Consider the following 12,333-nt stretch of genomic DNA (forward strand, 5'->3'; position numbering starts at 1 on the left):
GATTTACCCTTACCTGGATGACTGCCTCATTCAAGCAGAGTGCAAAGAAAAGTTGCTCCAGGATCTTCTCTTTGTCAAATCACTCTTAACTTCTCTAGGGTTCCCCATCAATGAGAAAAAATCAAAGCAAAACCCCACCAGAATATTTGTTTTTCTGAGAGCTGTGCTAGACACAGCAACCCAAATGGCCTTCCTATCCCCAGAAAAGCAGAGCTTCCTGCCACTCTACTTCACCCAGCTGGCTTCCAGAAGTCACCTCACTGTGAGGACATTCCTGCAAGCCCCGGGATACATGACTTCTTGCATCCTTCTCATCCCTCTCGCTTGGCTACACATGAGAAACTTCAGTGGTACTTAAAGAACCTTTGGTGCAAGCACTCTCAGTCCCTAGAGACCACTTTCCCTCTTATATTTTGTATAAGGGCCGAATTTCTCTAGTGGGCAGAGGCCTGTGCCATGAACAAGGGTCTTCCCTTCATCCTATGCCCTTCCGGCCAGACCATCACCACTGATGCCTCAGACATTGCTTGGGGTGCTTACCTACCAGGCAGATGTACCCAAGGGCTTTGGAATGCCCAACAACTTCACTTGCACATCAACCAGAAAGAAATGATGGCAGTGCAAAATGCTTTGACTTCCTTCCAACCCCATCTCAGGCCAGGGGTCCTTCTTATAAAAACAGACAACACCACAGTAATGTGGTACATCAGCAAGCAGGGGAGCACCCAATTTACCCCCTGTGCAGGTTAGCCATGAGTCTCTGGCTTACAACCACCTCCATGGGCCTACACCTAACTGCCCAATACTTACCAAGGGCTAACAAAACTCTGGCGGACCACCTAAGCAAAACCTTACTGGACCCTCACGAATGGCAGCTCCACAGAGAAATCTTTCTTCAAATCACCCAGGAGTGGGGAACCTCAGAAGTGGACATCTTTGCCTCGCACCTCAACCACCAGCTGCACAATTTCTGTACCAGGGAGTATCACCTCCTAGCATTGAAGGTAGATGCCTTGACCTTCCCCTGGGGCTCTCTCTTAGTGTCTGCATACCCTCCTCTGCCCCTTATTCCCAAGCTTCTGATCATAATAAGAGAGGAGAGACCAAAGGCCATCCTCATTGCTCCAGATTGGCCCAGACCACATTTGTACCCCTTATTACGCAGTCTGACCTTACAGTCCCCAAAGCTGCTTCTCCTGATGTCAGACCTCTTGACCCAGGAGAGGAGGAAGCTACTGCACCCAGACCTACAAACTCTCAAACTTTCAGCATGGTTTATATAGAGTAAAGACTAACAATGAGTCCCTTGTTAAGCAAACCGGTCCTGGACATCATTACAGAGGCCAGAAGGCCCAGCACAAGAAAATCATATGCAGGAAAATGGAAAAGATTCTTCTTCTGGAAATAATCAAAAGGAGCCAGTACCTCTCAACCTTCCATGCCTCTCATCCTGGATTACCTAGCAGAGCTGCTCAATAGTGGCCTCTCTTTCTTCTCTATTAAAATCTCTGTTATGTATTAGAAAAACTAACCTTACCTCCTTTTGTACCTGCAGCTTCTACAGAATTGAAATACCTCTCTTGGAAGACTGCCTTCCTGCTAGCTATCACCTCAGCCAGAAGGGTCTTGGAACTTCAGCCTATCATGGCTGTCGAGCCCTTCATAATTTTCCATGCAGACAAAGTCTCCCTGAGGACTAACCCATCCTTTATGCCCAAGGTGGTATCTGATGTGACCCTTAACCAGGCCATACACCTTCCCACCTTCTTTCCCAACCCAGAAAACAAGGTGGAAATAATTATTCACTCACTAGATGTGCACTGACAACTCAGATACTATCTGAACCACACTAAGCCTTTCAGAAAAACAGACAGCTTCTTGTAAGCTTTGCCCCAGGGGCAGAAGGGAAGCCCATCTCAAAACAAACCATTTCCAAATGGATTGCACACTGTATCCATTTTTGCTACATACTACATGGGAAACCCATCCCTAAGTCTATCTGTACCCACTCCACTAGGGCAACCTCCACTTCCACTGCCTTCCTCAGAGGAGTACCCACCAAGGGACATCTTGGAAGCGGCCACCTGGACCTCTGTCCATACCTTTACAAAGCATTAACACCTACCTCTCTTTTCTAAGTCTCGGGCAGAGTTTGCCTCTGCAATTCTGCAGGGCCTCCTGTCCCATACCTTGGACTCTATCCTTCCACACTTTTCCTCAGCTTTGGGAATCCTCCCACAGGTGATGACTGCAACAGTGAAATGCAAAGAACATAGTACAGTTGTGTACACTTAGCATAAATGTAGATGTTTGAGTGTATTCACTATTGCAGTCTTGGTTTCCGTCCCTCCATCCCCCATTTAACATCTTCCCCTAGGGGATACATGCTTCCCAAGGTGGCTTTTAGCCACCAGGGCCACTTTTCTCTTTTCCCTTGTGCTTCGGATGGGTTAGGGCAAGAAAAACTGATGTAATGACTTCGGCTGCCTTACTTTATAGCACTGATGACCTGACATCAGACTACAGGCGACAGGAGCCAACGCACAAAAACATTGACTCTGGTATTAGGGCCTACCGAGGGCTACCACAGCAGGGATAACCCACAGGAGATGACTGCAACATTGAATACACTCAAACATCTAAATTTATGGTAGGTGTGCACAACTGTACTCTTCCTGCCCGTTCGGACTTTCCCAATAAACAAATGTCAAATAAATATATAAAAAATAATACAATTTTACTCCAGAATATTTGGTGCCCGGGAAAGAGGGCACTTGAAGGACCTATTCTGGACCTCTGTCATCTAAACAGTTTTCTCAGTGTCCCCTATTTTTGAATGTTGTCTCTTCTGACTTTGTTCCCTCTTCTTCAGGCTTTCTGGTGTCTGTGGACGTCAAGAACACTTGTCTTCATGTCCCAATTCATCCCCTTTTCAGGATGTTTTTACATTTCTCAGTTGCTTCCTGGCATTTTCTTTTCTCTGCTTTGCCCCTTGACCTTTCCACTGCCTCAAGGGTATTCAGCAAGTGCCTCACTCCTGTGATTGCTTTTTTCAAGCTAAGGTGGCTCCAAGTCTTTCCCTACCTGGATGACCTCCTGTTTCAGACATCCACTCCAGAGACTTTGTTGCAAAATCTTCTTTTCGCCGTCTCCCTTCTGCAGAGCCTGGGGTTCACTTTAAATGTCAAAAAGACCTTTCTGACTCCTGTGATGAAAGGAGATACTGCCAGCACAGCTGTTTGGAATTTTGTAAATAATTGTATGTCATTTGTGAATATCGACATGATTTATATAAGATGCTTGTGTTGCAACTGTATTAGAACTATATGTCATCTGTATACCAAACTGGTTTGTACAGACATGTATTGAAACTGTATTTTATAAAGTGTGTTTGAAATGCATCCACAGTGTGCCCTACTGGAAGAGAACAGAAGTGTACATGCACTATTGTAACTGTTTAAATATATCTGTTTTAACAGAGGAAACTGGAGGGTTAACCTCAGTCCAGCAAATTTTAGAAAAATAACTGAAACAAAATTACTTAATGGCTAGGCCATAAAAGATGGTATCTTTCAGTTTTCAATGCAGCAAGAGACACAATGTCTGTACTAGAAAGCTTTCTGTATTGCCTTTAGTGTGAACTAATTACTAGTCCTGAAATGTTCAGGAATGTAGTTTTATGACTTTCAGCATCTGCCAAAGGTCTGAGCAGAAGCCTTTGTATATTTGTACAGGTAGATGCTAAATGCTGCCAGCTTCTAGCAAAGGGGATTTTGACCTGTGATCTAGAAGTCAGATGTTAAGAAATGATGTAATTCTGCAAGCTATCCCAGCAGTAATATTTTAGATATTACTTTGAGAAGTCTCTGAGTGAGATAGAGCATTCTGCATTCTGTCTTGGACCTGACAACAACTAGAAGATCCATTTGCCACATCTGCCTTGCCCTATTAGTAAGTTCTTAGGTTATAGAGTAATTCTCTTGGATATAGTCCGGAATATAGCAAAGCTTAGTGTAGATGTTTTTCTTTATTTATTTGAGACTATCTGCAATGTTGTTTTAAATATTTCTTGTGGCTTTGAACTCTGATATCACTGTGAATATATATTTAGTATTGTCTTGTTCTTTTATTATAATATTAAAACCTTTCATTGTGGCTGATCTGTGTAGAGATATTTAAGTTCTGAGAGTACTTGCATATTTATTTGGTGACACTTTGTGGGCCACTCCTTATAGCCTTGCTCTTGGTCAAACTACCATTTGTATTAATAGTAATATCACTTAGTATATTGGTACCCTTGGAAAAGCCTTAAGGTAGCTGGCAGGAGTGACTAGTGGTAGTGACAACTACCTTAGAGTCTGGGCAGAAGAGAACCTGTGCCAGCCTTTCCTAGGTGTGTGTGTGTGTGTGTGTGTGTGTGTGTGTGTGTGTGTGTGTGTGTGTGTGTGTGTGTGTGTGTGTGTGTGTTTGTATAAATCAAACCTCAGAGTATGTGTGTGTGTCAGCTACTTGGGTAGGGACATGAAGCAATGGTTGGGCAGAGTGGTTTCCAGAGGTCTTGGCTTGATCACTCAGTTGAGATCTCAAGTCTATAGCTGTGCCAGTGGGGAGTCTTAATGAAGATCTGGAGAAAGAGTGAAAAACCAGCCCCAGACTGATTGTGGTCTCTGTGTGCTCTTAAGGGAAATTGCACTTGATGCAGAGAGCTGCATCTGGAAATACTATTAATGTACTTGTTATCCTGTCAGTGAACTTCCCCTACTGTTGCCAGTGGTGAGGATTGAGGCTCTATGATTACTGGTCCAGTGGTGGTGCGTCACAACTCCTTTTCAGGATAATATTTTTCTGGGGTGCAAGATCCATACTGTGTTCCGATGCTGGCATCCCTGCCTCCTCCCAAGGCCCTAACTTCCATTTCCTGTTTCCTGTTTTCAATTCCTTCTTCCTCTTACCTCAGTAACAGCAAGGGAATTTCTGAGAGCTCTGGGGTTCGTGGCATCCACCATTCCTATGCCCCTTTTGCCTCACTCCACATGAGAAAACTTTAGTGGTTTCTAAAGTCAAGTTTGGCTTCAGCATTCTCATCCCTCGAATTTCTTGTTCCTGTTCTTCCATAGTTCCAAGTAGGAACTTCAGTAGTGGATTCAGCAGTTGACTCTCAGTCCAGGGCTCCCTTTTCATCCACCTCTTCCCTCTCAGGGAGCTGTTCAGAGATGCTTCAGATATGGTATGGGGAGCAGCTTTGGGCCTCCTAAAGGTGCAGGGAATCTGGTTGTACCTCACCAACAGAAAGACCACATCATCATCAAGGAGATGAAAGCTCTTCTGGTTGCTCTTCAGGCCTTTCAAACTCTTTTCTCCCAAGGACCTCTCAAGGTGTTTACAGATAATACCACAGTGATATGGTATGTCAACAAACAGTGGGGGACAAGATCTTATCTTTTTTGCCAGTTGGCGTTTCTAGTGTGGGAACTAGCTGTCCAGTATCATGTGACTCTGTTAGTGTAGTTCTCATCTTTAGTACATTTCCAGTCTAGGAAGTATTGCTAGTGAGCTGTGTCCTATTAAACCACCGGCCAAAAATCTGTCAGAAATACCCATCTACAGTACACCTCCTAGATCAGTTGTGAAAGCATCCCGTTTGTGTTAACAGTTCTTCAAAACTAGCATTTTGGACAGTTGGATTACCCCTGTTTGCTTGTGCCAGCCTTGCTGACTTGGGTCTCTTGAGGCAGTGTAGCAACTGCCTCATGTACACTGACAACCCTCTACTAATAACTCACTCTAGTATAGAGTGCGAGAGATGTATCTACACCAAGAATCTTGAATCCCTGCTCTCTAGCACATGAAACAGTAACACTGAAGAGGTTGTCAACTCACCTACCACTACTCACACACACAGTACTACTACTAGTATGCATCCAACACATAGATCAACATACGCAGAAGTTCTCTCAAAAACCTTTCCAAAACACCAGAGACCTCCAAAACACAAGTTGGCTACAACTAACACACTTCCTGCAGCACCCAAGATCCATAGTTAACTTGTGTCTCACCTATCAAGCCCTTAAGTCATAACACTCATAAATCAAGTCTTCTTGTCATTTGAGACTCCATAGTGAGACACATGGATGCCTCACTCACCTGGTTAGATAAGGAGAAAGTCATGGTCCGCTGCCTGTCTGGTACCAGGATTCATCAGATCATGCATGCACTCAGGTCTCTCGGCAACAGCTACCATTATGACTTTGTCAAAGCTCATGTTGGAGTGAACTTGAGACGTACCTCACTGGACTCTATGGAGAGAGACATGATTGAGCTTTCTGAGTATGTGTTCCAGGCAGGTATGTCCATAGCCTTGAGGAGCTTATTACCCTCACCTAGAATGATGGCACAGTATAAACAAAAATTATTGATTTCAGTAATTGGCTTACTTTCTGGTGTCATTCAAAGGGGATCCAGTTTCTGTCAGCCTGGGATGACATGGTCGCCTTACCTCCCCACATAGTGCCTTTTTTAGGCAAGGTCTGAAAAACAAAATTGCAGATGTGGAACTTGCCAGTCATAACAAAATAAGGGTTATGCTTCTAAATGCTAGGTGCTTAAACCAAAAACTGCACACCCTGGAAGCACTCTTGTCACTGGAGGATGTAGATGTCTGTGCAGTCACAGAAACCTGGTTCTAGGCCTCAGAGAGTACCCAGGCCTTGCAAGACTACAATGCCTTACACACCTTCAGACCACAAAATGAACGTGGGAGAACCAAAGGAGGCGGTGCTTATCTATGTTAGAGATAAATTCACCTCCCAGCTAGTTAGGACAAGTCCATGGAGTTACTCCAAGTTCAGATTACTGTGGGTAAGACCACCATTCAAGTCATAGCTAGTTATAGATCCTCCTCAATGGATCATGATGCACGCAAGGCCTACTTGCCCAAACTGGAGTCCATCCAAATATTGCCAAACAATCTGGTCATGGGGGATTTCAATTATCCCACCATCAACTAGGAAACCTACTCTAGCCATAACTCACTAGTGCAGAAGTTCCTTGACTTTAACTCAAATGCCCTGGAACAAACCGTTTAAACCCCAATAAGAGGAACAAACGTACTAGAGCTGGTCCTCACTAACATGACAGATGTACCACCGCAACTGTCAAACGTTCATTAGTTAAATATGACCATAAATCTATCACCTTCAAACTGGCACTAACGCCAGAACTCACTAAGTTCGAAGTCAGACTGAAAAACTCCACCAAAGCAAATGGAGGGTATAAATGCATTCCAAGCCCTGCCTCCATCTGGAAGTGGTAACTGCAACAAAGCTTACACTAAAGCCCTGTACAGTCACTTGTATAAGTGTATAGATTTGGCTGTTGCAGAGAGAATCAAAGCCAGAGCCCCAAGTAAAAACAAGCTGCCCTGTTGGACATCCTGCATCAACAAACAACAATAAATGCAAAAAGTTACTATCTAAGAAAACTGAGGCAAGGCCCCAGCAATGGAAAAGCACCCTCTTCAGCTTCATCAGGCAAATTAGACATGTCAGATCCTCTAAGGGTATCTCTGAGAGAAACTTAGCAATCACAGCCAAACATAAGGCCTTTTACAGCTATGTATGCAGCCTAAAAGGTAGAACCCAAGCATGTGCCTAACTAGTGACTAATTGTATCATACTCACTGATCCTGCAGAGATAGAAAGCCTGCTGGTGGACAGTTCTGGCAAACATTTCACTCCCTTATCCCCTCCAAACTTATCACAAACCTTGCTCCAAACTTCCCCCCAACCCTACATATCCAAATAGCAGATTATTAAAGCCTTGTCTAAGGCAAAAAACACAGCCTTTATGGGACCAGATGGCATCCAAGGCTGTCTTCTAAACAAACTAAAACAGGAGCTAGCATCAGTATTAAGTAGTGTATTCAGTCATAAAAAAAAAGACATAGGCTACCTCCAAACCCTGGATCCAAACCAGTAGGCTTCATCAAAGGCAGATCCTGCCTGTTAAACCTGGTGAATTTCTTCAAAAATGTGACCAGGGCCATTGACAAGGGCAAATCTGTGCACACAGCATACCTCCACTTGGCCAAGGCCCTTCAGTACAATCCCACAATCAGGCATTACCAGTAAACTTAGCAAACTGAAGGTTAAACCCGTTCGTTCTAAGATGGGTTGCCAGCTGGCTCACAAACCAGACACATACTATCAAAGTGGGTGATTCCACATCAGCCAGCAGACCTTCAGTAAAAAAAATAAAAAAAAAGTCCCTTTACACTATCAAATAAACAACATTACCCTAATGTACCTACGAAGTGGTAAGGGATCTGGGATCACAGGTAGACTGCGACCTTAAGTCTAACCACCATGCGTCTACTGTAGCAAGGAAAGCTTTCCACAAAGCCCGCTTAATTAGTAAAGGGATTGCCTCTAGAACAAATGAGGTTATAACCCCTCTGTGCTCGTCACTAATCAGGCCCATAATTGAATATAACTCCCCTTTTGGCATGTACCATACAAAGCACCTGCAGCAATTGGAGAGAACTCACAGGATTCTAACAAAGAAGATCAAGGGACTCCAGCATGTGCCTTACACTAATTAACTAAAGCCCGTGTCACTATACTCAGTATCGTATAGACTTCTTAGGGAAGCCTTATGTCTGAATTACTGAGCAATCGCTGACCCAAGCTTAATAATTTCCTGCACATCCGTAAATCAAATGGTACTAGAGCTACCTGTTCCAGGGACTTAAATATGGCCTGCAACTTGAATAGGACACGCTGAAAGGACAGATAGTCTCCCAGAGACTGCTGAGTCTTCAGAATAGGCTACCAGTTCATGTGAAGCAGAGCATCTCTGCAACACTGTTCAAAAGGAACCTGGACGAGTGGATGGGGCACCATAAATTCTTACCAGGGATAGCACCTGCAACCCTCCTGGACATTGGCAGTCATTACTAAATACACTTTCTTATGGCAACACAAATACTGGGGAAATCCAACATGCTAGCAGACAAATTCAGCAGTCCATTCTGATGCCTCAAGAGTGGTTTCTCAGTCAGTTTCTGGCAGAGGGAATTTTCCATCGAAGGGGTTAACTTTGCATCTCCCCACAACAACAATTGCAGCAAGTTCTTTGCCACGATCCACCTTGTGGAGAAATCACTCAGAGATGCTGTATTCCACGTTTGGCTCTCCGGTCTTCTTTATGCTTTTCCCCCTGATCATAGCTGTCAACCTCTTGGCACAGAAAACCTGGGCAAAGCCAAAAATAATGGCCAGACAAAGCTCCCAAAATAGGGACTATTTTTAAATATTGCTCTTACAAACTTAAAAGGTTGCTAGAATAAATGTCTTGTGTTTTTATGCATTTTCTGAAGGATGTGAAGTCTGAAATTCAAATGCCTGTAATTATCTAATGTATTCAATCCTCACTGATTTGCCACAAATGTTATGAGGAACAGACCAAAAATATAAGGCAAAAATCTGGATATTCTGCGAAAATTTTGGATAGTTGAGAAGTATGGCCCCAATACTTACAATTCCCAAATTCTTACAGAAGGCACTTCAAGAGCACAGTTATCCTCATTGCTCCTTTGGCCTCAAGTGTGATTCCCCTTCCTTTGATCTCACCTTTGCTATTCAGGTTGGATACTGGAGCCCAGTCTAGCCCTTCTGTCTCATCCCTTAGGGGTGGATCATCTGGACATTACAGGCTTCAAATTGGCCACATGGTTTCTCCAATTCCACTGATAGGCCAGGCTTTTCTGCCCAGTCCAACAGATACTTCTGTCTTCCCACAAGGCCTGCGCAAGGAAGATCTACAAATGTAAATGGAAAAGATTCTCTGTTTTGGCTCTACAGAGAGAACCGGATCCCTTCACTGCTCCTACTTCTGCTGTCCTAAACTTTTTAGCATCAATTTTTTAAGAAGGAGCTAGTTTTTTCTAGTTTTTCTACTATCAAAGTACATTTGGCAGCCATATCTACTTTCATTTGTATGCATTCATTAGCTTCTCCAAAATTGTGCAAGCCATTTCTCAAAGGTACTTTCTTGCTTAGTCCCCCAGTGAAGGACCACACTTCTCCCTGGGATTTGACAGTCGTACTGCAAGAGTTAACTCAGAAACCCTTTTTACCATCTGCTAAGTCTTATGTAAATTTTTTATCTTGGAAAACTGATTTCTGGTGGCCATTACATTTGTGAGATGAATTTCTGAACTCCAGGCTCTCTCTTCCAAATCTCCTTATTTCATTTTTCACAAAGACAGGGTTACCTTACGGACCAACCCATCCTTCTTCCCTCAAGTAGCCTCTGAAACATATTAATTAAGCCATTAATTTGCCTGTTGTCTTCCCCAACTTTATAGTAAAGGAGAATGCATGCTCCATGTTTTGGATGTACAAAGGCAGCTATGTTTTTATCCCCGCAGAACAAAAGATTTCAGAAAGTCAGAGCAATTATTTGTCTCTTTCTCCCCAAACAAATTGGGCAAACCAGTTTAAAGTTACCTTAGCCAGATGGCTTACAGACTGCATCTCCTATGTTTACAGTCAACAAAGTTTGACCACACTCAGACCCCTAAAGCACACTTCTCCAGATCCATGGCTACATCTTCCATCATTTGGTCTAGAACTTCTATTGATGATGTCTGTGTAGCAGCTACCTGGCCTAATGCTTAAAACTTTATTGCTCATTACAAATTGGGTTTGACTTTCAGGAGCAGGCCTGCCTTTGGTTCTGCAGTACTCTGGAATAATTTTCCATGAGGGCCGCCTAAAATCCATGTAGCTGGGGACTCTGTCCCATTAGTTGAGGACCTAATGAAAAGGACATCATGTAATAAAGTTATGTACTCACAGTAACATTTCTCCATCCCTCTTCCTGTTAGTTCCTGGAGTGATGTTATGGTTATTGTGGAACTTCTGCTCCAGTTTTGAACCCTGGTTAATCTAATACTAGTCTTATCTTTGCCTTAGCCTAGGGTTAGTTTTTCCTAGGACTTTTAAGGCAGTAAAGCCGATCTGAGGTATAGCAGGCTGATGGGGGAACTGAGGGTAGAGGGAGGAGCTCGAGAGTTGGATCTGAGAGTCTAGTAAATGTGGCAAAGTCTGTTCCTTGGCCCATTAGCTGAGGAAGAATGAAACTGAACAACACAAATGTATGGTTATGGTGAGTACATAACTTTAATTTTTGTAAATCTCGTAATTAAATGAAATTGTTTTGATTAGTAAAAGTGATTATCTTTGCAAACCTCACTTAAACAGAATGGAATATCACTCATGGTTACGGAAAATATTTTTGCGGGTCCTAAAAAAGTACAGAAAATAGAATCTGTAATAGTTTATTTTACTGTAATGAGGATGCAAGTATAACATTCCAAATTTAAAGGGAAAGCAGGTGTCCAACAGCTACTTTGACTAAAGTACTTAGAAATATTCACATGCACACTGTGTTGGGAATTTTAGGCATGTATTTTATCAAGAGCCCACCAATTCACTATTTTACCATTTTTTTTCTACTGCTGTGCTTTACTAACTTTGTGCAGACCATGGCAATCCTAAATACCCTGGGAATGGAATGCTTCTCTTCCGCAATGGGAATGGACAACGAACAGTTATCTCTTGCAGCCTGCAATGTACTGCAGGTTATGATTGAGGCACTGACAGATGGTTCAAAAAAAAGAATTCAAGTAAAGGATTCTGCAGTTGTGCTTGGTAAGTAAAAAAAAAAATCCTATTTTTGTTTATATTTTTGCAGATAAACGATATGCATAAATACATCCAGTATCAATGTATCTCTGCACAGTAGTACATAAATTGTCAAATACAAATGCAACAGAAATTACTATAAAAATTACTATAAAAATGCAGAATTTAAGTGATGCTTTGAGACAAATTAAGAATACATATGAGTAAACTTGTGTAAGGTCTTGTGGTAGACCTTTAGCCACTGTCATATTTTTACAGTAATAATTGCGTCATTAACTAATACCATGGGGTGAGATTGAAGTTATTCACTGTATGTAGAGTTTCCTCATGGATTAAAAAAAATTATGATGGTATGTGGTCCTATCTTGCCTCCATTCTTTACACACGGGTTCGGAGCCGGTATCCCAAGATGCACCTCGCCCTAGCCCCAGATCTCGTTTGCTGCTCGTAGAGTTAGGATGTGGTCTCGCTTGGCTGTGGCTAAGTACCCTTTCAAATACTTTTCAAAGTATTTTAGTAGTCATTTGTATTGCAAAAGCTATTTTAATAGCTAATATTCTTTGTTTGACTAGTTCTTGTGAGCTTTGTGAGGACTGTGTTCGTTTGTGGTATCCCTCTGTTTCGT

At 42.7% G+C, this 12,333-nt stretch overlaps 1 protein-coding gene across 2 annotated transcripts in view; it reads left to right on the forward strand.

Moving 5' to 3' along the window:
- The window catches only part of UNC45A (unc-45 myosin chaperone A), a 1,636,854-nt gene that overhangs the window by 542,899 nt on the left and 1,081,622 nt on the right, over nucleotides 1-12,333 (forward strand). For both annotated transcript variants that reach the window (XM_044078271.1, XM_044078272.1), the window contains one exon: nucleotides 11,546-11,714. In XM_044078271.1, the coding sequence (XP_043934206.1) occupies nucleotides 11,546-11,714 (169 nt within the window). The remainder of the gene's footprint in view (nucleotides 1-11,545; nucleotides 11,715-12,333) is intronic.

This window comes from Protopterus annectens, chromosome 7.part0, assembly GCF_019279795.1.
Source record: "Protopterus annectens isolate FY-2018-M chromosome 7.part0, PAN1.0, whole genome shotgun sequence".
Taxonomy (NCBI): domain Eukaryota; kingdom Metazoa; phylum Chordata; order Ceratodontiformes; family Protopteridae; genus Protopterus; species Protopterus annectens.